Below are 24,804 nucleotides of genomic sequence, written 5' to 3' on the forward strand. Positions count from 1 at the left end.
CCTGCCTTAGAATTGACTGAGCCTGAGGTCCTTGTTAAAAATGTGGACCTTTAAGGAAAAGGTCTCTCTCTAGCTGACTTTTAGATAATGTTATGCCTTGCTCAGAGTAAAGGTGCCTCAACAAATATTTAAGTAGTGAAAACTTCATTTTTATAATATATTACAGCTTTACAGTGTATTTTCACTTATTTCATTAGCTTATTTACCTGGATTATTCAGTCTTCCGAAATAAAACATAAACGCTTTTCTTTTTTTCCTTCTTTCTCTTTGTAGTATTTATAGAATCGAAGGTATTATTCACTAAGAATACAAATTAGCAACTCTCGAAAGCAGAATTAGAATAATATAATTAGCATAATCTTGTCCAGGCATGGTGGCTCACACATATAATCCAAGCACTTTGGGAGGCCAAGGCGGGTGGGGTGGATCACCTGAGGTCAGGAGTTCGAGATGAACCTGGCCAACATGGCGAAACCCTGTCTGTACTAAAAATAGAAAAATTAGCCGGATATGGTGGCAAGCGCCTGTAATCTCACCTACTTGGGAGGCTGAGGCAGGAGAATCACTTGAACTTAAGAGGCGGAGGTTGCAGTGAGCTGAGATTGCACCACTACACTCCAGCTTAGGCCACAGAGTGAGACTTCGTCTCAAAAAAAAAAAAAAAAAAACAACATAATCTTTTGCTGTCTCCATCTTGTTGATCATCTTTTCTTATCCATATTTTAAAAATCTTAGTCAACAAAAATTATTTTCAGCAAATATTTACTATCTTAAGTCTTAGAAATCAAGAAAAAAGAATTAAATTCTTTTGATATATAATTTCTGATAGATAAAAAGCCAATGGCATGTGAATCAAATGATATAAATTGTATTTGCTTTTCCTGAGGAAAAATTTATTGAGAAAAATACTACTTGTTCTCACCCACAATTATTTTGGCTCTTCAGTGAATTAAAGCTGTTGTATAAGTTTCAGATTTTCCTAATGATTCTTTTCTCATTTTCTAAAATCTAGGATTCAGAAGACATTATAAGTAATCCAGTATATGCAATCCCTTTAGAAAGTATTTACTTTTTAAATGCCAAGGGCAAAAATGTGAATGATATGGTCACTATATTTGTCTGCTAAGTTCTAGGCACCAACATGTTTTGTTCCTCTTTTGACACAGGTGTATTTTCCTAGCTGAATAAAAATGTAACTATGTAAAAATTATATCTAGATAAGAAAAGTTGATAGAACTCTTACAATTTTGGCCAAAAATTGATTTTGTTACTAATAAGATACTTTAAAAACCGAATGCAGATTTGTTTACAGACTTTTATTAGTCACTCTTCTCTTCCAAGTATCATGAATGTTACTTTTATATTTTTCAAGTTATATGATACATGCTGCCTTGGTGCTTAAGAACATAATAAAAAAATGAAAACCTAAACTGATCAAAAGCTTCCCATGCTGGTGAACATAACCTGACATAAACTATGCTGATGCCTTCCTTTTTAGTGGCTTATGGCCTAAAAATACACTTTGTACAACTGTTGTTCCTACTGACTTCATTTGGAATCTCAGCAAAAAATTTTCATTTTCCTCAGAATTAATTTTTAAAATTGTTTTTAAGATAAGAATTACCGAAAGGAGTTAGTATAGATGTTATTTTTAGCATATATGTGTATGAACATATGCATTAATTTTTTTCTGATGGTCTTTTCTTGACATAATCTTGGCTGTGCTTTCATGGCTAAATGTTATGATCTGTCACTTATCAAGTATAAGAACATCTTTATAACATCAAGTACTCGTAGTGGTCAGGAGCACAGGTTTTAGAGTGAGACAGTCATGAGTTTGAATCACAGTCTGTTCTTTGCTGTCTATTCAACCTCACTCAGCCTGAATTTCCTCAATTGTAAAGAGGATAAAACCCACCATATGAGATGGAAATGTTGTGAAGATTAAAGTGTATAGTCTATTCAAAGTATCTGGAACAAAGCACAATACTTGGAATGTGGGATGTAGCTATTATCCATAATCACATACAATTTAGTACCCATTAACTGCGATATTCTAGACTCCTTGCCCCAGGTTAGGCAAATCGTGTTATAACGTAAAACACAAGAACTTTGGGTTATTTTTGGTTGCACAGTTTCTTCTAGTGACTTAACCAAAATTTCTACTTTGAGGATATTTTTAGAGAAAAACACGTTTTAAAAATTTCCTTTCCAGTTTCCAGTTTCCCAGTTAAACTGGAAAACATCATTCTCAGTAAACTATCGCAAGGACAAAAAACCAAACACCGCATGTTCTCACTCATAGGTGGGAATTGAACAATGAGAACTCATGGTCACAGGAAGGGGAACATCACACTGTGGGGACTGTTGTGGGGTGGGGGGAGGGGGGAGGGACAGCATTAGGAGATATACCTAATGCTAAATGACAAGTTAATGGGTACAGGAAATCAACATGGCACATGGATACATATGTAACAAACCTGCACATTGTGCACATGTACCCTAAAACCTAAATTATAATAAAAAAAATAAAAAAAAATTTCCTTAACCTTCATACTGAAGGAATTAACTCCTAAAAAGAAATAATAAGACAATTATTTTTAAAAGATGTGTCCTATATCTGAACATATTATTTTGGACTATAAGGTAATATAACAGTGTATTTGTTTTGATTGACCCATGCAGTATACATGTATTTATGTGCTAAGCAGTATTTTTTTTTTTTTTTTTTTTTTTTTTTTTGAGACGGAGTCTTGTTCTGTCGCCCAGGCTGGAGTGCAGTGGCGCGATCTTGGCTCACTGCAACCTCCATCCCCTGGGTTCAAGCAATTCTTCTGCCTCAGCCTCCCAAGTAGCTGGGACTACAGGCACATACCACCACGCCCGGCTAATCTTTGTATTTTTAGTAGAGACGGGGTTTCACTATATTGGCCAGGCTGGTCTTGAACTCCTGACCTTGTATCCGCCCGCCTTAGCCTCCCAAAGTGCTGGTATTATAGGCATGAGCCACTGAGCCCAGCTGCAGAATTATTCTTACAATACACTAGCATTGTGTTGGCAGTGCCTCCACTAGGAGGCTTATAATGAGAAATCTCAAATATATACAGAAATAGATGGACTGATAATATATACCTTGTACCCATCATAAGTTGTAGGAATTATCATTTTGACCAATACTGTTTTGCATATACCCTCATCTTCTTCTCCCTCCCAAAATTTGTTGAAGGAATGGTTCCATTTGTGTCTCTAAAAGATAAGGACTCATAACCACAGTACCATTATTATAATTTTAATATATAATTTCTTTTTAATTTTTTTCATTTTTGTGAGTACATAATAGGTATATATATATATGGGGTACATGAGATATTTTTTTTTTTTTTTTTTTTTTTGAGATGGAGTCTCGCTCTGTCACCCAGGCTGGAGTACAGTGGTTCCGTCTCGGCTCACTGCAACCTCCGCCTCCCAAGTTCAAGCCATTCTCCTGTCTCACCCTCCCAAATAGCTAGCACTACAGGCACCCGCCATCATGCCCAGCTAATTTTTGTATTTTTAGTAGAGACGGAGTTTCACCATGTTGGCCAAGCTGGTCTCAAACTCCTGACCTCAGGAGATCCACCCGCCTCAGCCTCCCAAAATGCTGAGATTATAGGCGTGGGCCACCGCGCCCAGCCACATGAGATATTTTGATACAGGCATACAGTGCAAAATAATAACATCAGAGTAAATGGGGTATTCATCACCTCAAGCATTTATCCGTTCTTTGTGTTACAAACAATCCAGTTGTACTCTTTTAGGTTGTTCTAAATGTATGATAGATTATTGTTGATTGTAGTCACCATGTTGTGCTATCAAATACTAGATCTTATTTATTTTACCCACATATTTTTTATAACCATTAACCACCTTCACTGCCTTGCCCCTCTCCTCTCACTATCCTTCCCCGCCTCTGGTAACTATCATTCTGCTCTCTATCTCCGTTGAGTTCAATTGTTTTAATTTTTAGCTTCCACAAATGAGTGAGAACATGCAAAACTTACCTTTCTAGGCCTGGCTTATTTCACTTAACATGATATTCTCTAGTTCCATCCATGATGTTGTTGCAAATGAAAGGATCTCATTTTTCTTTATGGCTGAATAAGTACTCCATTATGTAGTGTATATTTACCACATTTTCTTTATCCATCTGACATATGGGTTGCCTCCAAATCTTGGCTATTTGTGAACAGTGCTGCACAAACATGGGAGTGCAGATACCTCTTCAATATATTCATTTCCTTTCTTTTAGATATATACCTAGCAGTGGAATTGCTGAATTATATGGTAGCTCTATTTTTAGTTTTTTGAGGGACCTCCGAACTGTTCTCCATAGTGGTTGTACTTATTTATATTGATACGTTCTTGATATCATCAACTCTCAGTCATTGCTCAGATTTTCAGTTGTCTCTTTATTGTTCAAATTTTCTTAACAGTTTGTCTATTTATTTATTTATTTATTTAGAGATGAAGTCTCGCTCTTGTCCCACAGGCTGGAGTGCAATGGTGCGATCTCAGCTTATTGCAACCTCCACCTCCCTGGTTCAAACCATTCTCCTGCCTCATCCTCCCGAGTAGCTGGGATTACAGGTGCCTGTCACCACGCCCAGCTAATTTTTGTATTTTTAGTAGAGATGGGGTTTCACCATGTTGGCCAGGCTGGTCTCGAACTCCTGACCTCAGGTGATCCGCCTGCCTCGGCCTCCCAAAGTGCTGGGATTACAGGTCGTGAGCCACTGTGCCTGGCCAGTCCACGCCTGGCCAGTTTGTCTATTTAAATAAGTATCCAAGTAAGGTCCACAAATTGGGCTTGTTTGATACATATTTTAAGGTTCATTTAAACTTCCTACAGTTTTCTTACTTCTTGCAACATTTGTTGAAGAAACTAGGTCATTTATAGAATTTCCCACAGAATGGATTTTGCCGTATAGTTTAACTTATACTTCCGTGTTTCTTTTAAAGTTATTGTAATTAAATCTAGAGGCTTGATCAAATCCAGGTTTGATTTTTGTGTGTGTGTGAGGGGCAATACTATTTTATAGGTGATTGTATGAGCCTCCATCAGGAGGCTAATATCTGTCTAGTTGTGTCTCTTTTTGATGATAGGCAACCATTGAAGTTCAATTCTTCGATTCACTAATTTATTAGGTATTGCAGAATCCTGATATTCTAACTCTTTCTGTCTTAATTTATTAGCTGTAATATTTATAAAGAGAAACTTTCATGTATTATTTGGGTAGCTTAGTGTTTTGGTTTAGCTGATAACCCATAAGAACAATCTATAGTGGCATCATTTTACAACTAATATTTTTAAATATCTGCTAACTCGATGGTCATTATAGTTCAGAAATGGTGATTAAGATTTATATCTCTATGTTCATGGATACAGATACAAATCTATATATTTAATTAAAGCTTAAGTCGTTAAAGTAAGAATATTAAAGCTATGCCAAAGGCCATGAATAATTATACATCTAAGTTTAATTTAAAAATGAAATTCCTAAAGTTTATACCAATGTTATAAATTCCAAAATATATGTGATTTTTAGCCAGAATTTTCTGACATATTGGTCTCTTGTGTTTATTTTGTTTGTAATATATTATTTCTATAAAATGTTAATTAAAAGGGAATGCAGTGGTGTCTTTTGAAAGAAGAGGATGTCATTCCTCGTATCAGGGCAATGGAAGGTCGTAGAGGAAGACCACCAAATCCAGATAGACAACGAGCAAGAGAGGAATCCAGGATGAGACGTCGGAAAGGTCGACCTCCAAATGTTGGCAATGCTGAATTCCTAGATAATGCAGATGCAAAGTTGCTAAGAAAATTGCAAGCTCAAGGTAAGAAACATAATGTGTCTGACACTAATAATCATACTAAAAAGTATTCTAAAAGTATTTCTAATATTTTTGACTTAGGATTGACACTGCTCTCAATTTTTAAAAAGTAAATATTTGTGTTAGAATAAAATGAAAAATAAGGAGTCCCACTGGTAACTGGAGTTCTTTGATTAGGTAATCTTTCAAGAACCATTACTCATAAACACATCCTATCCTGTGTATTTAGAATTACAAAGGTGGGTGTTAAGCTTTTAAGGCTTGCACAGAAAGGGAATCAACCAGCACTTGGCACAAGCCTTAAGGTGGTGCCAACCTTCTGGAAATTCTCATTTTAACAGCTCCCGATTCCTTGAGGTGGTACATGGGAATAACTCCAAAATATGTGGATCTGTGGAGTAAATTTTCAGTCAGAGAACTCCAATTACTGGTAAGTAACCCCAGTCTTTTAGTTCGGGTTCTCCTGTAGTCCAGATATAGTATATATATTTTCAGAATAACAAATTAATACATTTAAATCAAAAAGTACTTTAAGATAACCAGAAGGTACCATTTATCAAGTTCAAAGTGCTCATAATAACCTAAACTGTATTAATGATTTGACATTATACATAAAATCTCAACATGAAAGTCCCATGCTATGTATGGCAAAGAGAAGGCTGAGTAAGATAGAACAGTTTGGCTTTGCAGTTTGAGTTACTAGTTATAAATATGAAGCCGCTTAAGACTGTCTGAATATATCAACATATGTGTAGATATCTTATATTTGCAAGGCATATATATAAAGATATGTAACAATGTAAAATAAAGGTTTAATAATGAAAATTGACTTAAAAATCTAACAGAATTTTACTTCTTCTCATGGGTTTTTTATTATCCCTATAAATAAGCAAAATGTGGAGGAAATGTATAAAAGACTTATTTCTATGCATTGTAAACACCATCATAATATTGACTTCTCTATTGCTGCTTTGTTTTTTATTATAAAACAAATATCCATGACAAAACTCATAGAATAGAATGCTTTAAAGACACATGTAATAATGCTTTGGGATGCCAAGGTGGGAGGATTGTTTGAGGCCAGGAATTTAAGACCAGCCTGGGCAATGAAGCAAGACCCCATCTCTACAAATAAAATTTTAAAATTAGCCAGGTGTGGTGGCACACTCCTCTAATCTTAGCTATTGTGGAGGCTGATGTGGGAAGATCCTCTGAGCCCAGGAATTCAAGGTTACAGTGAGCTATGATCATGCCACTGCACTCCAGCCTGGCTGACAGAGTGAGACCCTGTCTCTAAAAAAATAAATAAAAGATATTCTCATTCTTATCAGTGGAATAGTTAATCCTTCCAGAAATATGTACACACATACACACACATGCAACCACTCACATATACATATATATCCTTTTTGATTTTTAAAATAAATGGACTTGAGTCAGCCTCTTTTTGATGACTGTTTAAGCTACTTCCAGATCTTCACTATCATACAATTATAATAAATATATATTACACTTTTCTAAGCATATATTATACAAATCTAAACATACTACACAAATCATTTTCAAGTTTTTATGGATAGCAGGCAAATATTGTCTCCAGTTCATACTTTGACTAATAGCTTGTTAACTGCCTAGCAGTTGTCATATAAGTTTTTTATCTTAGTATGTGCATTAGTCTATTCTCATACTGCTATAAAGTTATGACCTGAGACTGGATAATTTCTAAAGGAAGAAGTTTAATTGACTCACAGTTTCGCATGGCTGGGGAGACCTCAGGGAACTTATAGTCATGGTGGAAGGGGAAGCAGCCACCTTCTTCACAAGGCACCCAGAAGAGAGAGAGAGCAAGGGAATCCACCACTTTGAAAACTATCAGATCTCATGAGAACTCACTTACTATCATGAGAACAGCATGGGGGGAAACCCCCTCATGATCCAATCCCCACCCACCAGGTCCCTCCTTTGACACATGGGGATTACAGTTTGAGATGAGATTTGGGTGCGAACACAGAGCCAAACCATATCAGTATGGTAGTCAGATTTTTTTATTTTATTTGGCTTCTGATAAGACTTTCATCCCAAAGAGTTACTGGTGAAGGTTAAAAAGTCAATAAATTAACAGACATAGATGGGTTTTAAAAATTGATATTGTCAATAAGCTATTGACCCTTCTGAATAATGTTTAATGCTGGGGAATGTGGACGTTGTTTGCATAAAATAAGAAAGTTTGAAATTAACTGATAATCAAAACATGGGATCTTCATGGATATTTGGCATATCTAAGTATCATTATAAGTTAGAATTAAAATAGCAAATTTAAATTTAGAAAATTAACTATATTTTTATTGTAACAAAGTAGAAGTTAATTATTCAACTTTTACCGAATGTTTATTCTCCCTCCAGATTTCAAATTGATTTGTATTCAATTACATAGTTTACCCTTGTTATAATACATTGGATTGCATTTTGCAAGTTCTGTTACCTTTGACCTTATTGTATATTACATGTGCTCTTTCTCAACATGTGTATAAATATTATTTAACAGTAAGTAAATAATCATTATTAATATTTACAAGTGTATGGAGTATCGTTTGCATTTTTTCCTGTGAAGAAAAGAAAGTAAAAATGAAGCACTTTATCACCTTTTTCATTTCTAAAAGCCTTCTTTGGTAACACTTTGGGGGGTTATCTGAGAGGATTCTAGAAGTTTTTCTTATATATTATTATCCTTCTATGACCAACTAGACTGAAAAACCAGACTTAATTTGAAGAAAGTTTCAGAATAGTGAGATAAATGTGAGTTTTGAATGTACATCTAAACGTTGTGAAATGAGAACTCTAATTTCTCAGAATATAGGTAAAAATCTGACAAAGTTTGAATATGATAAAGACTTTCATTCTATATAAATAAATCTGCTTGTTGATTGACTTATACTATTAATATCTCAAATTTTCCAAAATATCAAGTAGCCCCTATTCATTTCATATGTGATTGAAACTGAGATGCCTATAAGTAATCTATACCGTGCACCATTATTTTAAGATGTACACTAAGAAAGAAAAGAGCTGCCAGTTATCAGTTACATTCTGACCTTAGAGATATCAAAATGTTTAAAAATGCATCTTAAGATCAAAGAAATGAGTTATGTCCAAAATATCTCTAATTCTATCTGAAAATAAACTTCATCTTTAAAATTAAAGCAGACAATTTCTTAAGCCACAAAAGATACTTTCCAAATTAATATTTCAAAAGGTAATTATAATATATTCACCAACCAAAAAAACCAAATAAATGAGAAGATACTGGAAGTAATTTATTTCTACAGCTTGGGTGAACTTTTCTAGGTATCTAACTCATTCTCTTTCCTCTGTATTCTCTTTTTTTCTTCTTTTTTTTTTTTATTTTTATTTTGAGATAGAGTTTCACTCGTCACCCAGGCTGAAGTGCAATGGCACGATCTCAGCTCACTGCAACCTCTGCCTCCCGCGTTCAGTGATTCTCCTGCCTCAGCCTCCTGAGTAGCTGGGATTACAGGCACCTACCACGACACCCGGCTAATTTTTGGTATTTTTAGTAGAGATGGGTCTTCACCATGTTGGCCAGGGTGGCCTCGAACTCTTGACCTCAGGTGATCCATCTGCCTTGGCCTCCCAAAGTGCTGGGATTACAGATGTGAGCTGCTGTACCCGGCCTTTTTCTTTTTTTCACATCATCTTCTTTTCTAACTGCCCATAATGTAAAATTTAATCTATGTAAATTTTTAATGATTAATTAAAATTTTATATTTCTTGCTAAAGTAAAAAGATGTGAGTTGAACTTTTAAATTTTTTTGGCCTAAAGATTTTTTTAAATTACTGGCCAGACACAGTGGCTTATACCTGTGTAATCCTAGCACTTTGGGAGGCCAAGGTGAGAGGATTGCTTGAAGCCAGGAGTTCAATACCAGCCCGGGAAATAAAGCAAGACCACAAAAAGAAATTTTTAAAAAAATTAGCTGGGTAAAGTGGTGCACTCCTGTAGTCCTGGTTATTCAGGAGGCTGAGGGGAGAGGATCACTTGAGCCCAGGAGTTGGAGGCTACAGCAAGCTATGATCATGCCACTTCACCTGGGTCACAGAATAAGACCTTGTCTCAAACAAATAAACAAAAATTACTGTGTACTTGTGTAGGGCTTGAAATTGATTGATACACTCATACACAAACATGGTTCTATATATATTATAGAATTTTCTTATTAAAAGTTAAACTTATATTAGAGAATATCAGTTTAGCTTGCAGCAAAAGATCATACTTATGCCATATTTTCTAGGAAACATTTTTATCAGCACATCTTTACATCTCAAGACAGTCAGGCCTCTACTGTAGAATTCAAAACTTTCAATTCTTAATGTTAAAGAAATATTTATCGGGCATTATTATAGATGAGAATAATATTCTTCACCCATATTATTATCAGAGATTGCTGACCCTGAAGGTCAGTTTATAAGTTTTTATGTCCCAGAGTATTTAGTGAACAGGAGATCTTTTTTGTGTGACCCAGGAATTTTTGATGATGCCTGTAACCTCCTAATATTGAAAATGGTTGGGACATTGGAGATAATACTTTATCATCATCTTCCATTTTATTTTTCATTAACACTTGCAGTTTACTAGATGAAATTCAACTTTTTTCATCTCTTCTCCTTTTTAAAAGTCTCAGTGATAGAAAACTGGCCATAGTGACCAACTTCACTTCAGCTATTATGAGGACCTACAGTTACGTTCTTAGCTAAAATCTTAAGGCATTTAAACTTTGCTTAAAGATTTTTAGAGATAGTGGTGTATAGACTGTGGAGTCAGAAAGTCCTGGGGTTTCTTTGGGGGTTTTTTTGAGACAGAGTCTCACTGGAGTGCAGTGGTGCAATCTCAGCTCACTGCAACCTCTTCCTCCCAGGATCAAGCAGTTCTTCTGCTTCAGCCTCCCAAGTAACTGGGATGACAGGTGCCCACCACCACGCCTGGCTAATTTTTGTATTTTTAGTAAGGGTGGGGGCTTCATATGTTGGCCAGGCTGGTCTCGAAGTCCTGACCTCAAGTGATCCACCTACCTCAGCCTCCCAAAGTGCTGGGATTACCGACATGAGCCATTGTGCCCAGCCAGTCCTGGGTTTTTTTCTTGGCTATGCTATTTAACCTCTAGGAGCCTTAGTTATTTTATGTGTAAGCGGGGCAATCATGTTGATCTTATAAAGTAGCTGTGAACATTAAACAAGGTGGTGTAAATTTAATACAACAGGCTGGGTACACTGGCTCACGCCTGTAATCCCAGTACTTTGGGAGGCCGAGGCGGGCGAATCATGAGGTCAGGAGATCGAGACCATCCTGGATAACACAGTGAAACCTCATCTCTACTAAAAATACAAAAAATTAGCCGGGAGTGGTGGCGGGCGCCTGTAGTCCCAGCTGCTCGGGAGGCTGAGGCAGGAGAATGCCGTAAACCCGGGAGGTGGAGCTTGCAGTGAGCCAAGATCGCGCTACTGCACTCCAGCCTGGGCAACGGAGCAAGACTCCGTTTCAAAAAACAGAAAGAAAAAGAAAAATTTAACACAATAGTGCCTGCAATCAATAAATAGTGGAAATTTTTAGAGCTCAAGTGATTCATGTGTTAGCAATTATGTTCCTTGTCAATGAACATAATTTAGGTTTCTTTGTTCAGTGGCTACAAAATTTAAACAATGTATAATACAAAGTGATGCTTTCTAAAATGATTATATGAGTAATATTATACACCACTTTTAGAGTTAGAAGTATTCAGACCAAGTTTGCCAGCAGAAGAAAGCAAGGATATTACATGGTTTCTGTGTCCGTTATACCCTTTGACACAGTAATGCTTGGTAACAACCACCAAACCTTAGTAGCATACAACACTGTCTTAATCACTTGTGCACATGGAATCAGCTGGAAATTAGCTAAGCAGCTTTGCTTATCTTGGCTGGGCTTGTTCACATTTGTGGGGTCAACTGGCTCCCTGTGTCCCAATCTCCCGATAGCCTAGCCCCCAAATCATATCTTCAGTCTTGGGCAAAGCACAAGAACAAAAGCAGAAAGAATACAACTAAACTTTCAAGCTCTGTTTTCATCACAACTGCTAACATCCTCTTAACCATGGAAAATCACATGGTTGAGTTCAGAATCAAGGGACGGGAAAATATATTCCATCTCTTGATGGGAATTGCCCCAAAGTCACATTACAAATGTCATGGATAAAAGGAGGAATGAAGAATTGGGGCCATTAATTTTGTTCATCTACCCTAGTTTCATACATGTGTCCTTGAAGATTATAAGAACTAGGTTGTCTTTAAAAGTCATTGAAATTCTGCTTTCCTTTTATTTAGGAGATTTAGTCCCTCTCCTTCATAAATGAAAATACCACTGGATTCAGGAACTTAACCATTATAGCTAATTGAAATACTAAGTTTGGGTGGGAGGGGACTTTGTATTTGTTTTAACTGAGAGTCTTTCTTTTTTTTATATGTTAAGACTGAAGCTACATTACAAGTCTTAAAATATTAGCAGCTATTTTCCCACTAAGTGGGGTTTACTTGAAATGTGAAAAAAATGTACTTAAATAAGCCTCTCTGATAAAGATTAAAAGAAACCTCATTTTTATGTAGTCCGATATGGGATCATATTTGATGAAATAATTTGATTATTTCCGTTGGAATGAACATTCAGTTTCCGTTGGAATGAACATGACGTTGTCTACCACACCACTCTTCTACTTGGTATCTGTCTGACCTTAGGCAATTTTCTTAAATATTATATCCTCAGCTGGGAGTGGTGGCTCACACCTGTAATCCCAGCACTTTGGGAGGCCGAGGCGGGCAGATCACGAGGTCAGGAGATCGAGACCATCCTGGTCAACATGGTGAAACCCCATCTCTACTAAAAATACAAAAATTAGCTGGGTGTGGTGGTGCGCGCCTGTAATCCCAGCTACTTGGGAGGCTGAGGCAGGAGAATCGCTTTAACCTGGGAGGCAGAAATTGCAGTGAGCCGAGATGACACCACTGCTCTCCAGCCTGACAACAGAGCAAGGCTTCATCTCAAAAAAAAAAATAATAATTATATCCTTTATGATGATAACATTTTCACACAGTTATTGTTTTTGGTTAGTAGTTACACAAAGTTGTTAATATTCTTTGAAATTTTGTGTTTTTCAGAAATAGCCAGGCAAGCAGCACAAATAAAGCTTTTGAGAAAACTTCAAAAGCAGGAACAGGCTCGGGTTGCTAAAGAAGCCAAAAAACAACAAGGTGAGTGATTTAAATGTAACATAAACTCAAAGAGTTAGTACTGGGGAATTCATAAAAGGTTTCTTTTCTTCATTCCCTTTTTGATGATATCTATCCTTTGGTTTCTTGTTGTAGCAATAATGGCTGCTGAGGAGAAGCGGAAGCAAAAAGAACAGATAAAGATTATGAAACAGCAGGTATGTGTATGCACTGGAACTGACTTTTAAAATATGGGACTTATTTTGAGGATTTGTTAGTAATGCACATTATTTTTGATTTCTTAAATAACTATATTTCACATTAATGTTTGTGTCTTATTTAGAAAGTTGCTATCTTCTATTAATGAAAATTTTACCTTTTTAATAAAGTCTTCTACTTCCAAGTGTTTAAAGAAATGATTACCAAACAGTAAATTTGTGTAAGTACTTTAATATCCTGGTAGAATTTGTATAAGTTGATATCTTGAACAATTTTCAGAATTTTTAAATTAATGTATCAGTCAATGAAGTATGTTGCTTGAATGTTCAAATTTTAATATAAGCTTATTTTTCTTAAACATGTAAAATATTAGTAGAAAATTAAATTTAAGTTATACAAAGTAAGATTTGCCTTCATTGCTTCTAATACTTTCAGGGTTACTTAAAAGTTGCCACTGCAAAAAAAAAAAAAAATGATGAGAGCATTATTTTAGCAAATCCAGAGTTCTCTGTCTTGTATGTACAATATTTCTCCCCATGCGATTTTCAAAATTAAGTTTAGGTAAGCGAATTAATTTTTAAATTTTCTAGGTAAAAATTAAGTGAGAAGGTATTCAGCTTCATTTAAGATGAGAATGTGTAAACTACTCTCCCACCTCCTCATATTCATGGTAACATTAAAGCAGAAAGGAAATGGGGAGAAAGTACTATTCTTTTAAAAGTATTAGGAAGCATGTAATTATTTCTGAGAATGAAATGAAATCAGTTATGTTACTATATAAATACCTGCTAAATAAATAGCTTGGGTTGGATTTGATGTGGTTTTCTCTAAGGTTTCTTCCAGTATTAACTAAAGCAATCTGACTAAAGAAGTTGATACACAGTTGGGATTTAGGATTTAAGTTTGTAGTCAGTCAGCCTACAGTTAAATATGGGCTTTGCTACTTAATAATTTTGTGACCTTAGATGAATGGCTTAACCCTTAAGTCTTTATTTCTTCCATCATAAGTTAACTGCAATATCTGAATAAATGAGATAATGAACATAAAGTGCCTACTGCAGTGACTGGCAACAAAACACATGCTCAACTTTTTAAAGATAAATATAAAACATCCAACTACACAGTATACTCTTTTACCACCATAATTTAAAGTAGCAGTTGTAAACTTCAATTCCATCCTTCGTTTGTTAATTGTGACTGCTAGACATTGTAAGATTGACCTGAAATAGGCTAATGAATGTATTCGTTAAAATATATTTACTAAAGAGTATATATGAAAAAATAAGTTCATATTTCATTTTTAAGTGAAATACTGTTGTTTCTGTTATACTTTTATTTAAAAAGTTTTATAGCTTATTCTATTTACTAATGGCTGGAGACTCATTAGATCCCATCAGTACTTTAAATTCAGCTTTATGATCCTAAAGTCTTACAGTAGCTACAACCTTAATCCACATGGTCTTTGCTACTCATTGAAAAAGCATTGAGCTCCAAAGTTTCCAGCAATATTAATGCAAATGAACTGGTCTTAATATTTATCAAGATATTTATCTGAGGCCAATCTCAAAATACCATCTCATTTATCTGATTCAGCAAAGTGAATCAAAGTATAGAGTAATTCTACTCATACTCTCTGTTATATAGGGTCTATTTTAAAGTCAGCATTTGATCTAGAATAAAATAGTACATGTGTTTTCATCCTTTGGATTATTTTTTCCACCTAGTAGACCAAAAATGTCACCAGATAGTCTTTAAGACAGTTTTCTGGAAGATTTCAGAAACATTATTACAAAGCAGGAGGCACACAGGCATTGGGATCTGACGAGGACTCTATATTTACTAAGTATTGGACTTTAGACAAAATATTTACTTTCTGAGAACCTCAGTTTTCTCTTATGTAAAAAGAAGATAATTTAAGCTTCTATGATTTTTTAATGATTGACAAGATATTAAATGTAAAGTGACCGGCTCAGTGGCTGAGTACTCAACATTATAAAGTTAACCAGTATTATAATAATTTACCATGTTTATCTACATGCTAATGATAACACTACCAAATATATATGGATATATATAAAAGTCACTTGAATACTTAAGGTAAAGCTTTAGACTGTGTACGTAAGCCCCAAGATTCCCTGCCTATCTGTGCATAAGAGAACAATGAGTGACTTTTGCTGACTTGAAAACATAGCACCTTATAATGTTATAATTGACAAGAGCAGAAAAGTTAGATCAAGAGTATACTTTTCTCAGATATCAAGTTCTAATTCAAATAAATACTTCAAATATGGATCAATCTTTTCTAAGATTTGGAAATTACACAAAAGATACACTTTGGGGTTTTAGGTTTTGTTTTTTGTTTTTCTTTGTTTTGTTTTGTTTGTTTGTTTGTTTGTTTTTTAGACAGAGTCTTCCTCTGTTACCCGGGCTGGAATTCAGTGGCACAATCTCTGCTCACTGCAGCCTCCGCCTCCTGGGTTCCAGCAATTCTCCTGCCTCAGCCTCCCAGGTAGCTGGGATTATAGGCATGCATCACCATACCCAGCTAATTTTTTGCATTTTTAGTAGAGATGGGGTTTCACCACCTAGCACTGTTTGTTTCTCGAACTCCTGACCTCAGGTGATCTGCCTGCCTCGGCCTCCCAGAGTGCTAGGATTACAGGTGTGAGCCACAGTGCCTGGCCCACTTTGGGGTTTTTATTTTTGACAGCCTACAATTAATATTCAGTACCAAGATAGGATCACCAAAATCAAAGAATGTGATCAGTCTTGTAAAATCAAAACAGTAATTCCTAAAATTTCATCATCCTGCAGTAGAATCCTGCAGGGAATCAACAACATCAGTGTACATTAAAAAAATTAAAATGCATATTAATGTATAGCTTCAATAGGTACAGCTAGCATCTGGAGATGGGAGCAGGCATTGTGAAATACAGGTGTATAAAATGTGTTGGCCCTGGAAATTCTAGGATAAGTACAATTTTCAAGTAGGAAACTTTGAATTTTCCTTTTTAACTTGTATTTATTCTCATCAATGCCAATTTGGGACTTTTGAATGGATTAAGGAACATGAAATTGCTAAGAATGTGTTTATAGAATATGATATAACTTTTTAAGTTAAAATGTAAATTTTTGTCAAAATTTATATGATCACTAAGTTATAAAACATATCCAATAACCAGTTCATTAAATTTAGACAATGTGTACCCCAATTATGTCCTATAAATAATTCACTGGAATGTTAAATTATAATTAATTAATTTTAAAATAATGTTACAGGTTATTTCTGAAATGGGCTAATTGTGGTAATTAAAAGCAATGTTATATTATCATGCTATTCAACATGTGAAATAAATTTTAGAATGGAAATTATTGTTAATAATAATGTCACAGTTGTGTCACTATATACTTTTTAAAGCATTTTATTTAATTGTGACAAATGAGAAAGGGCAAACACCTCTCACTACTTTATAGAAGAATAGTTATTATTTGCTCAAGACCATTCAATAAATGACTGTAATCCAGAACTGGCTGTATGTTTTCTGACTGCTGATACATGATTTTTCTGCTATTCAGTCCTATATTATTTCAAGTTAAGTATTATTTGTAACTACAAATATCTATAAAGATCTTCAGGCTATATCGTTTAATCAGCTTGGTTCACTGAGTTTCTGTTTATTTAGTATTTGCATTTTACAAATTACTGTGAGAAACCTTATCAAATCATATTAATTTCAGACATGAAAATATATATGGTTTTATACTAAATAATGAAATTTTTATGTCCAGCCTTTGGTAATTTTGTACTTTTTTTTTTTTTTTTATTTTGAGACAGAGTCTCTCTCTGTCGCCCAGGCTGGAGTGCAGTGGCGCAATCTCGACTCACTGCAAGCTCCGCCCCCCGGGTTCACACCATTCTCCTGCCTCAGCCTCCCGAGTAGCTGGGACTACAGGCGCCCGCCACGAAGCCCGGCTAATTTTTTTTTATATTTTTAGTAGAGACGAGGTTTCACTGTGTTATCCAGGATGGTCTCGATCTCCTGACCTCGTGATCCGCCCGCCTCGGCCTCCCAAAGTGCTGGGATTACAGGCATGAACCTCCGCGCCTGGCCTGTACTTATATTTTTAATTATTTGATTCCACTCAAATACTCTTTACTCAGATAGTTTATTTTATTATCTCAAGTTATCATAACTTTTCCTACAGGAAAAAATTAAGAGAATACAGCAAATCAGAATGGAAAAAGAACTTCGAGCTCAGCAAATTCTAGAGGTAGAATTCTTAAATTTAATATAATTAAAGTAATATAGCCATATATTTTTAAGTCTGCAAAAATAAATATTTTGCGTGCATGTTTTCTCACACAAATTAATATGTTTGTCAGATATTCTCTTTAAACATTCTGCATAGAATAAAACTTTATCTGAGCCTTATTTAGCAAGCTAATCTAATCCCAACAGTAAAGATATACAAAATGAGACAAAAGAAACAGGAAAACTTCTGAGCAGTCAGTGGAGTTGTCATAAAGTTCATGCGCTAAAATGTTTTACTTGTATAAAAGTAAACAACAAAAGAAAAATCATTAGGGCTTATAGTTATAGTCTGATATTTACTTTTAGTTTAGAAACAAATGTTTACAGAAGTAACGTTTCAAAAGTAAAAGTAAATTGTAAATATACAAAGTTTTATCAGATTGTTTTTCTGGTTTCTAGCATATCCCTCTTCCCTGCAAGGCTAATTAGAATAGAGATAGAGAACATCTGTTGGCAACAGCAAAAGTAATAGGCAAAAGACAGCAAGGAAAAAATACAGGGAAACTTCAGCTAGCATATATAGGAACTGAAAAGCCTAGCAACAGCCTGTAATCTTTTATTTGAATAGCAAGCAATTTTCAAAACCTTAATAGCCCAAAGGCATTACTCTTTGGAGCTGTGCAGTATAACTGATATTGAAAATAATTGCCCTGAGTCATCAAGAAAACGCCAAATTACGTTTAGTGTACTGTGTCTAAGCAGACATGTCTCAAAATTATTTCCATCTAAAAGAGTGAAAATAAACTTTTCATGTTTAAATTTATTACAACTTCTCCACCATTCCGGAAACTGCTGCTTTATAGAACAATTTATTCCCTGAGGGCTCCAGATAGCTGAGGTTTTCTCTATTACAGTTTTATTCCTTCTAGAAACACACATATTTTTTCCTACCCATTTGAAATTAATTTTAAAAACCAGAAATTGAAAATGTTTTTATTTTAAAGTAAACTGACGGTAACTACTAGTTATGAAACTTCTACACAGTTAATGATTTTAAGATTATGAAGCTTATGTTTGATAAATAGCATGATCTTAATAGTCAGATTGTGCCTCATGAAAGATGAGATTACAAGTTTTCATTCTATGTGAACCAACACAGCACGTGGATACATATGTAACAAACCTGCACATTGTGCACATGTACCCTAAAACCTAAAGTATAATAATAATTAAAAAAAAAAAACACTTGAACTTAACCACACTATACAGAGATGGGGAAAATCAGACTTAATATGTTTCACTTAATAGACATAAACCAATAATGAATTTCTTTATCTCAAGTTTTCAAGTATTAAAAATAAATTTTAAATAAAGTTAACAGGTTCATTCTCAAATATTACTAATTCTTGAAATAATTTTTATTTATTAATTAAAATCTTCTGTTTTCTTAGTGTTTTACAGTGATTATGTTTTACTTTTAAAATCAGAAAAACAATAAGTGACAAAATCACTTTTCTGTGATTAAATTTTAAGGTAAAAGAACATAAACACTCAATTATTTCAGACTTTTAACAAAGCTTGAAGAAGAAAAGCTGTCATATTCTTATGAATCTAAGAAATTTTTGTGTATTCTAATGCTAATCTATAAATTAGAAACAAAATTATTATGTTAAACATAATGTTAACTGGGGGGAAATCTGTAATTGTCTACATATATGTTACATACTGTTTCGTACCTTGTGAGACATGTAGCTTCATTTCAAGTCTGACATTATTTGCAAGTTGTAGTGGTGCTGTTGCATGACTTTGAGACCTGTTTTGCATGCACAGGCTAAAAAGAAAAAGAAGGAAGAAGCGGCAAATGCCAAATTATTGGAGGCCGAGAAACGAATAAAGGTTAGTTTAGATGAGAATCAGAGTTTTTATTTTTGAAAAATAAAAACTATGTTATACTGACATCAGTTTTATGAAAAAATAGCTTTCTTCAAAATGACTATCTGAAAATATGTTTAGCAGATACAACATGTGTATAGTGTATGTTTTTATTTGTATGTACTTTGTATGCGTATTTTTATTTTATTATGCAGGGTTTTTTGTAATGCTTTGAGCTCTTTAGGAAACATCAAATCAGAAATGTAAATTGTTGCTTAATACCTGTATGTAGTTTTGCTAGATAAGAATGACCCCCCCAAACTGTCTTGTGTGTTATTTATGTTTATGTTTATGTTTAGGCATAGACTAGATATGGTATAGGTATGTTTATATTTGAGTCTCAATCTGATTCTCCCCTTTATAACTTTTTTTTGTTAATATTCAGCAACTGTTTTATGTATTAAAAATGAAAAGCCTACAGAAAAAAAAGCCAAACTTCATCAACTGTTATTTACCAATAATAAAATTAGCTGCTTTTAATTATTTTAACTTCAAGTATTTGGGGGTGTTTTGTTCTGATTTCCTGGCATGGGGTATAGGAGAGTTGTCCCCTTCCTCCCCTCCCCTACTTTGCCATCCATCAGTAACTGAATACTGAAAGGGGGTAGCTGGGTGAGCCTACTGGGACTGAAACAGCCACCACAATTATACTTTGTAAAGCCAGGGAACTGTTTATTTTTTCCACATAGACTCTCTTACTTTATTTTTTAAATTTCTACCTTTTCATGTCTGCCGTTAATATTAATTTCATCTATATTTTACCTTTATAAAAATACTGAGATTGGTGACATTCCTAGAATGGTTTGCCTTAAGCCCCATCCCCTTGGAATGGTGCCCTGAATTATAGGTGGACATGAAAATTTCACACTGATTGCCTAGCTTTTGTCACTTTAATTCATACGTAGTGTATAGAAATGAAAAAAATGATGTTAATTATAGAGTATATTTGAGAGTTTATATTCAGAATGGAGAGAGTTCTAATCAGCTAGATTTGAGGTGCACCGTAATGTATTAAACTGATTAAAAAACATATGTGTGGGTTATATCTGATAGGCTCTGACCATCTAGCTAGTTAGTTCAATGAATGTGCCATTGAAGTATGCAGTTAGATCAGTCATTCATTAAATTTTAAGTTGAAATGACTACTGAAGAAAGATCCTTGCTACCATATTTACCATATTATATGATTTCTATGTAAGTATTTGTTAGGTAGAAGTATACAAAATGAAATTGACATTTTATAAGTAAAAAATAATTGAATATTGGCCATTTCATATGGTTCAACCTAATGGAAGACTATAGAATCTCAGAAAAGGAACTTTTAATACTTTTAGCATGTTCTAAACTTCTCTAAAAATCATGTATTAAAAGTTTCTTATTTTTAAGGAAAAAGAAATGAGAAGACAACAAGCTGTTCTTCTGAAACATCAGGTCTGTATATGTATAGTTGTACAACTGTTGAATGTACATTTTATAATATTGCTTAAACCTATTTGGGGGAAAATCTTCAAAATATTTTCTTTAAAATTTCTGATATAATTTCTGCTTAAGTTTTTCCTTCAGCCTACAGTTTATTGCCTTGCTTTGGTATTGGTGTCTTTTTGGGGGGTTAAAAAATTGGTTTTATGACTCTGTGATTTCTGTTTCATAATGTTGTGCCAACTCTTTCTACCAGGAGTTGGAGAGGCATAGACTAGATATGGTATGGGTATGTTTATTTTTGTACATCTAACACCGCATTGTGATTTGGTTGTGATATGGTTGTCATAGCAATGCATAAAGTGTAGCACTGGCTGCTGTCATATTACATACTGCTGCATGGCTTTACAGCACAGTGCATTGCATACATCTGCTTGTCTGTCTATAAAGAAATATGATGCATCTCCAAGATTTTACATTGAATTGTACAAGCCTTAAATAAGGCTGCTCTCTAAAAATTTACATTACTGATGTCACAAAGAAAGTTGGATCACTATACAATTAGATATAATTATGACCCATATTCTCCCATCATTCTAGATGCAAAACTGCCATTGAATACAGTGGGAATTTTGAGTTTGCTTGATGAGAGAATATGAAATATATTCTGGTTTCATAGACAAATTTTAGAAATAATTTTAGAAATATCTGTTTGGAGAAACCAAATATGCTTAAACAAAAAAATCAATTAGATATTATAAATATGTGATTTTTTTATTTTAAAAGTAAAGTGAGAATGTCAAATTAAACTAGTGCTTACCTGATTTTCATACTGTGCCTTTAAGATTCCACCTGTTAGCCCATGGTGCAGCTTTTGTGGCTTTAAATAGTGTATCAGGTGGCAGACATCAGTAAATAGGAATATCCCATTTCATTGGTGTTTTATGTGAAACAAGACTAGTTTAACTAAATTGGTATAAAAGCCTTAAAAAAACTCTAATTTGTTGGTGGCTTATTGGATTTGCAAAATGATTTTGTACTGAAAATAACCAACTCTAAAATCATGAAGTTAAAGTGACTATAAATCAATTTCTTCTTGATCTAAAATTTTAAGAACAACACAACCTTTAGTTTAATTGGCCATAGTATTTGTGGTTTTTCTAATAGCAGATGTAAGGTAACTGACCTGTTCCAGCCAACCATTATGCTTTTTGTTCTGCCAGCTTTTGAAGGAGCATCACAACTGACCATAAGTAAATCTTGTATGCTTCTGTTTACACTGTCTCCATGTTCATTGCTTTACCTTTTTGCTTTTGATTGTTCTTGTATTTGCTTTCTAAACCTGAACTAAAACATGCACAGACTGGCCATTCTTGTCTTATATTTAGTATTTACTGTGACTTGTCTATAAATGCTAAACATGCTATACTGAGTTTTTGTTTTGTTTTTGTTTTTGTTTTTTATTGGAAAATCAAACTGTTAATTGTGGTTGAGTTATTTTCCGCATTTTATCTGGCCTAATAGGAACGAGAGCGAAGGCGACAACACATGATGCTTATGAAAGCTATGGAAGCTCGTAAAAAAGCAGAAGTAAGTGTATGTTTCTAGAAAAATATTACCTTATAAAGTAATACTTTTTCCTAAAGCATTGGTTCTTCTAAATATAAATTTTTCAGAGTATAGGTTTGTTGTGATTTACTGGTTTTCATATGCAAACCAAAAGTTTAGAGATAGCAACTGAGTGTTAGAACATAAAAGAATGTAGGAAGAGTTCAGTGTATGTGTTAGTTTTCCTGGCTAAGATCTTAATTGTCTTTTTTTAGTGTAGTAAATAACATTGGTTTAGATAAAGTAGCTATTTATTACACCAGAGTTTCACAAAACTAGTATTACAGCATGCCTAGACAAGTCCTGTATGTCCTAATTCAAACACAAATCATTCCAACCGTGGATTTCTGCCCTAAGAATTATTCTTTAGCATTCTCTATGTAAAATTAGGCCTAAGTACTTTTCTTAAAATAACTTTTAACAGATAATTCAGAATAAGAAAATTATTGCAGTACATCAGAATGAGCTTATTTGGAGTTTAATAGAAATCACTTAAAGGTTAAAATAGATATATGTTACAAAGGAATAACATTCTGTATTAAAACAGTTGAATAGAGTCATTATAACTGGGGCTTTGGAGGTTGAAAGACACAGATTCCCCTGCTGGTTCTGCCACCAATTTGCTTTACGTTTTCGAGCCATTTCTTTAAAATTGAGATGATACCTACCTCCTAGCTATGGGATTTTTGAGTGAGATAAGCATTTAATAAGTGAAAATTAATGAAAATGACACCATTTGATCTAGAAGCTGGGAGGCTCTATTTCAGTATTTTGGTCTCAACTCTAGCTTAAATTAGCAATATAGATTTTTGGTGTGTAGAGAAAATAGGTGTATTGTTTTGAAACCTGTGCAAAGTAGCCAGATTATCTGAATTTGAATTCTGGTTTCATTACTTTCCAGCTATATGACCTTGGGCATGTTATTTAACTTCTCTGTGATTCATTTCATCTATAAAATGAATACTGAATTCTGTTTTGTAGGGCTGAAGAGATGAGTAAATGGATATGTGTCTCTGTGTATGTAAAGTTCTTGGAACAGTGCCTGGCACCACATAGTACTTAACCATTGATACTACATATGTGTAGAATGGGCCTAGCAAGATGCATCCCAGGTTGCGAACTACTGACATAGATTACCTCTTAGCATAGACTTAACATAGCATGTAACATATATTACAGCAATCACTTTCTGTGACTTTTCCTAAAGGGTATGGAAGTTTTACTCCAACACTTTTCCTGCTGTCTTTTTTTCCCTAACCTTTTGATTACCCAGGCCTATTGACACCCTCTATACCTAATATAATAATTGAATCTATACATCTGTGCGTGGAATTATAACCATAATCTCTGAAAAATGACAGTCAGGGAAAGAGAGAGGTAACGTATTCCAGGAATTGGCATGGCTGCTCTCTATTCGCTTATGGGAACAGTACAGTGAAGGGAAGAGTAGGGAAGGGGACTAATTAAAAGCCTAAACACTGAACCTAATTCTCGCAATCTGGAGAGATGGAAATGCAGGGAGCAATTAGTAGCTCAGGAAAAAGACCTAGAAAATCCCTCAGGAGACAAGTTCTTCCCTACCAATTGTGGGTTTTTGTTTGTTTGTTTTTTAATCAGAAGGAATAAAAAGAACCAGGGCTTGCCATTCTGGTTTTTCTTGGCAGGGAGGAAAGCTAACCAAAATAACCCAGAACATTATCTTCAGGCATACTAGGCTTCATTAGAAGAGAAGATCCAGTAAAATAGTAAGAATGAGATCATCTGAGAGGGGGAATGCCCAGGTGAAAGAGGCACCCCAAAGGCCTCAGAGACATGAACCTTCCCCCTGGTTTTTCATATTTGCCCACTAGGGCCTGGGGAGAGTGGGGGAAGCTGCTGCAGAGAGGTGAAGGAAATCTGGGTTGAGTGGAGGGTGGTAGCCACAGGATAAATAAAGCTGATTAAAATTAGATATTCTAAGAATCCATCAAAGCCCAAGAGCACCTCTCAAGAGGAAAAGGATATACTCTTGACTAAATAGAGTGAGTCCGCTACAGTTCTTCCAATAAAAGTGAGAAAGAGATACCAGAAACCTGGTATAGCTCTCCCTCTCCTAGCTACCTTTGTCCTAAGCAAAAAGAAACAGAAGTAGAATACCGAATACTCACGGGCAAATCTGAAGTACTTATAAGTCTAAAAACAGGTAGCAGATAAAGGGAGAAGAGCTGAAGGAAAATTAACCCACCTATATTGGAGCAATACAAGTTAT

At 34.6% G+C, this 24,804-nt stretch overlaps 1 protein-coding gene across 24 annotated transcripts in view; it reads left to right on the forward strand.

Moving 5' to 3' along the window:
* The window catches only part of BAZ2B (bromodomain adjacent to zinc finger domain 2B), a 419,408-nt gene that overhangs the window by 299,776 nt on the left and 94,828 nt on the right, over window positions 1-24,804 (forward strand). For 11 of the 24 annotated variants that reach the window (XM_063645961.1, XM_063645969.1, XM_063645960.1 and 8 more), the window contains 8 exons: window positions 5,664-5,874; window positions 13,075-13,167; window positions 13,282-13,343; window positions 17,551-17,616; window positions 19,428-19,493; window positions 20,916-20,960; window positions 21,205-21,237; window positions 22,473-22,538. In XM_063645961.1, the coding sequence (XP_063502031.1) occupies window positions 5,664-5,874; window positions 13,075-13,167; window positions 13,282-13,343; window positions 17,551-17,616; window positions 19,428-19,493; window positions 20,916-20,960; window positions 21,205-21,237; window positions 22,473-22,538 (642 nt within the window). The remainder of the gene's footprint in view (window positions 1-5,663; window positions 5,875-13,074; window positions 13,168-13,281; window positions 13,344-17,550; window positions 17,617-19,427; window positions 19,494-20,915; window positions 20,961-21,204; window positions 21,238-22,472; window positions 22,539-24,804) is intronic. The other 13 variants (XM_063645972.1, XM_063645970.1, XM_063645976.1 and 10 more) reach the window with 2 other exon arrangements.

Source organism: Symphalangus syndactylus, chromosome 9 (assembly GCF_028878055.3).
Source record: "Symphalangus syndactylus isolate Jambi chromosome 9, NHGRI_mSymSyn1-v2.1_pri, whole genome shotgun sequence".
Lineage (NCBI taxonomy): Eukaryota > Metazoa > Chordata > Mammalia > Primates > Hylobatidae > Symphalangus > Symphalangus syndactylus.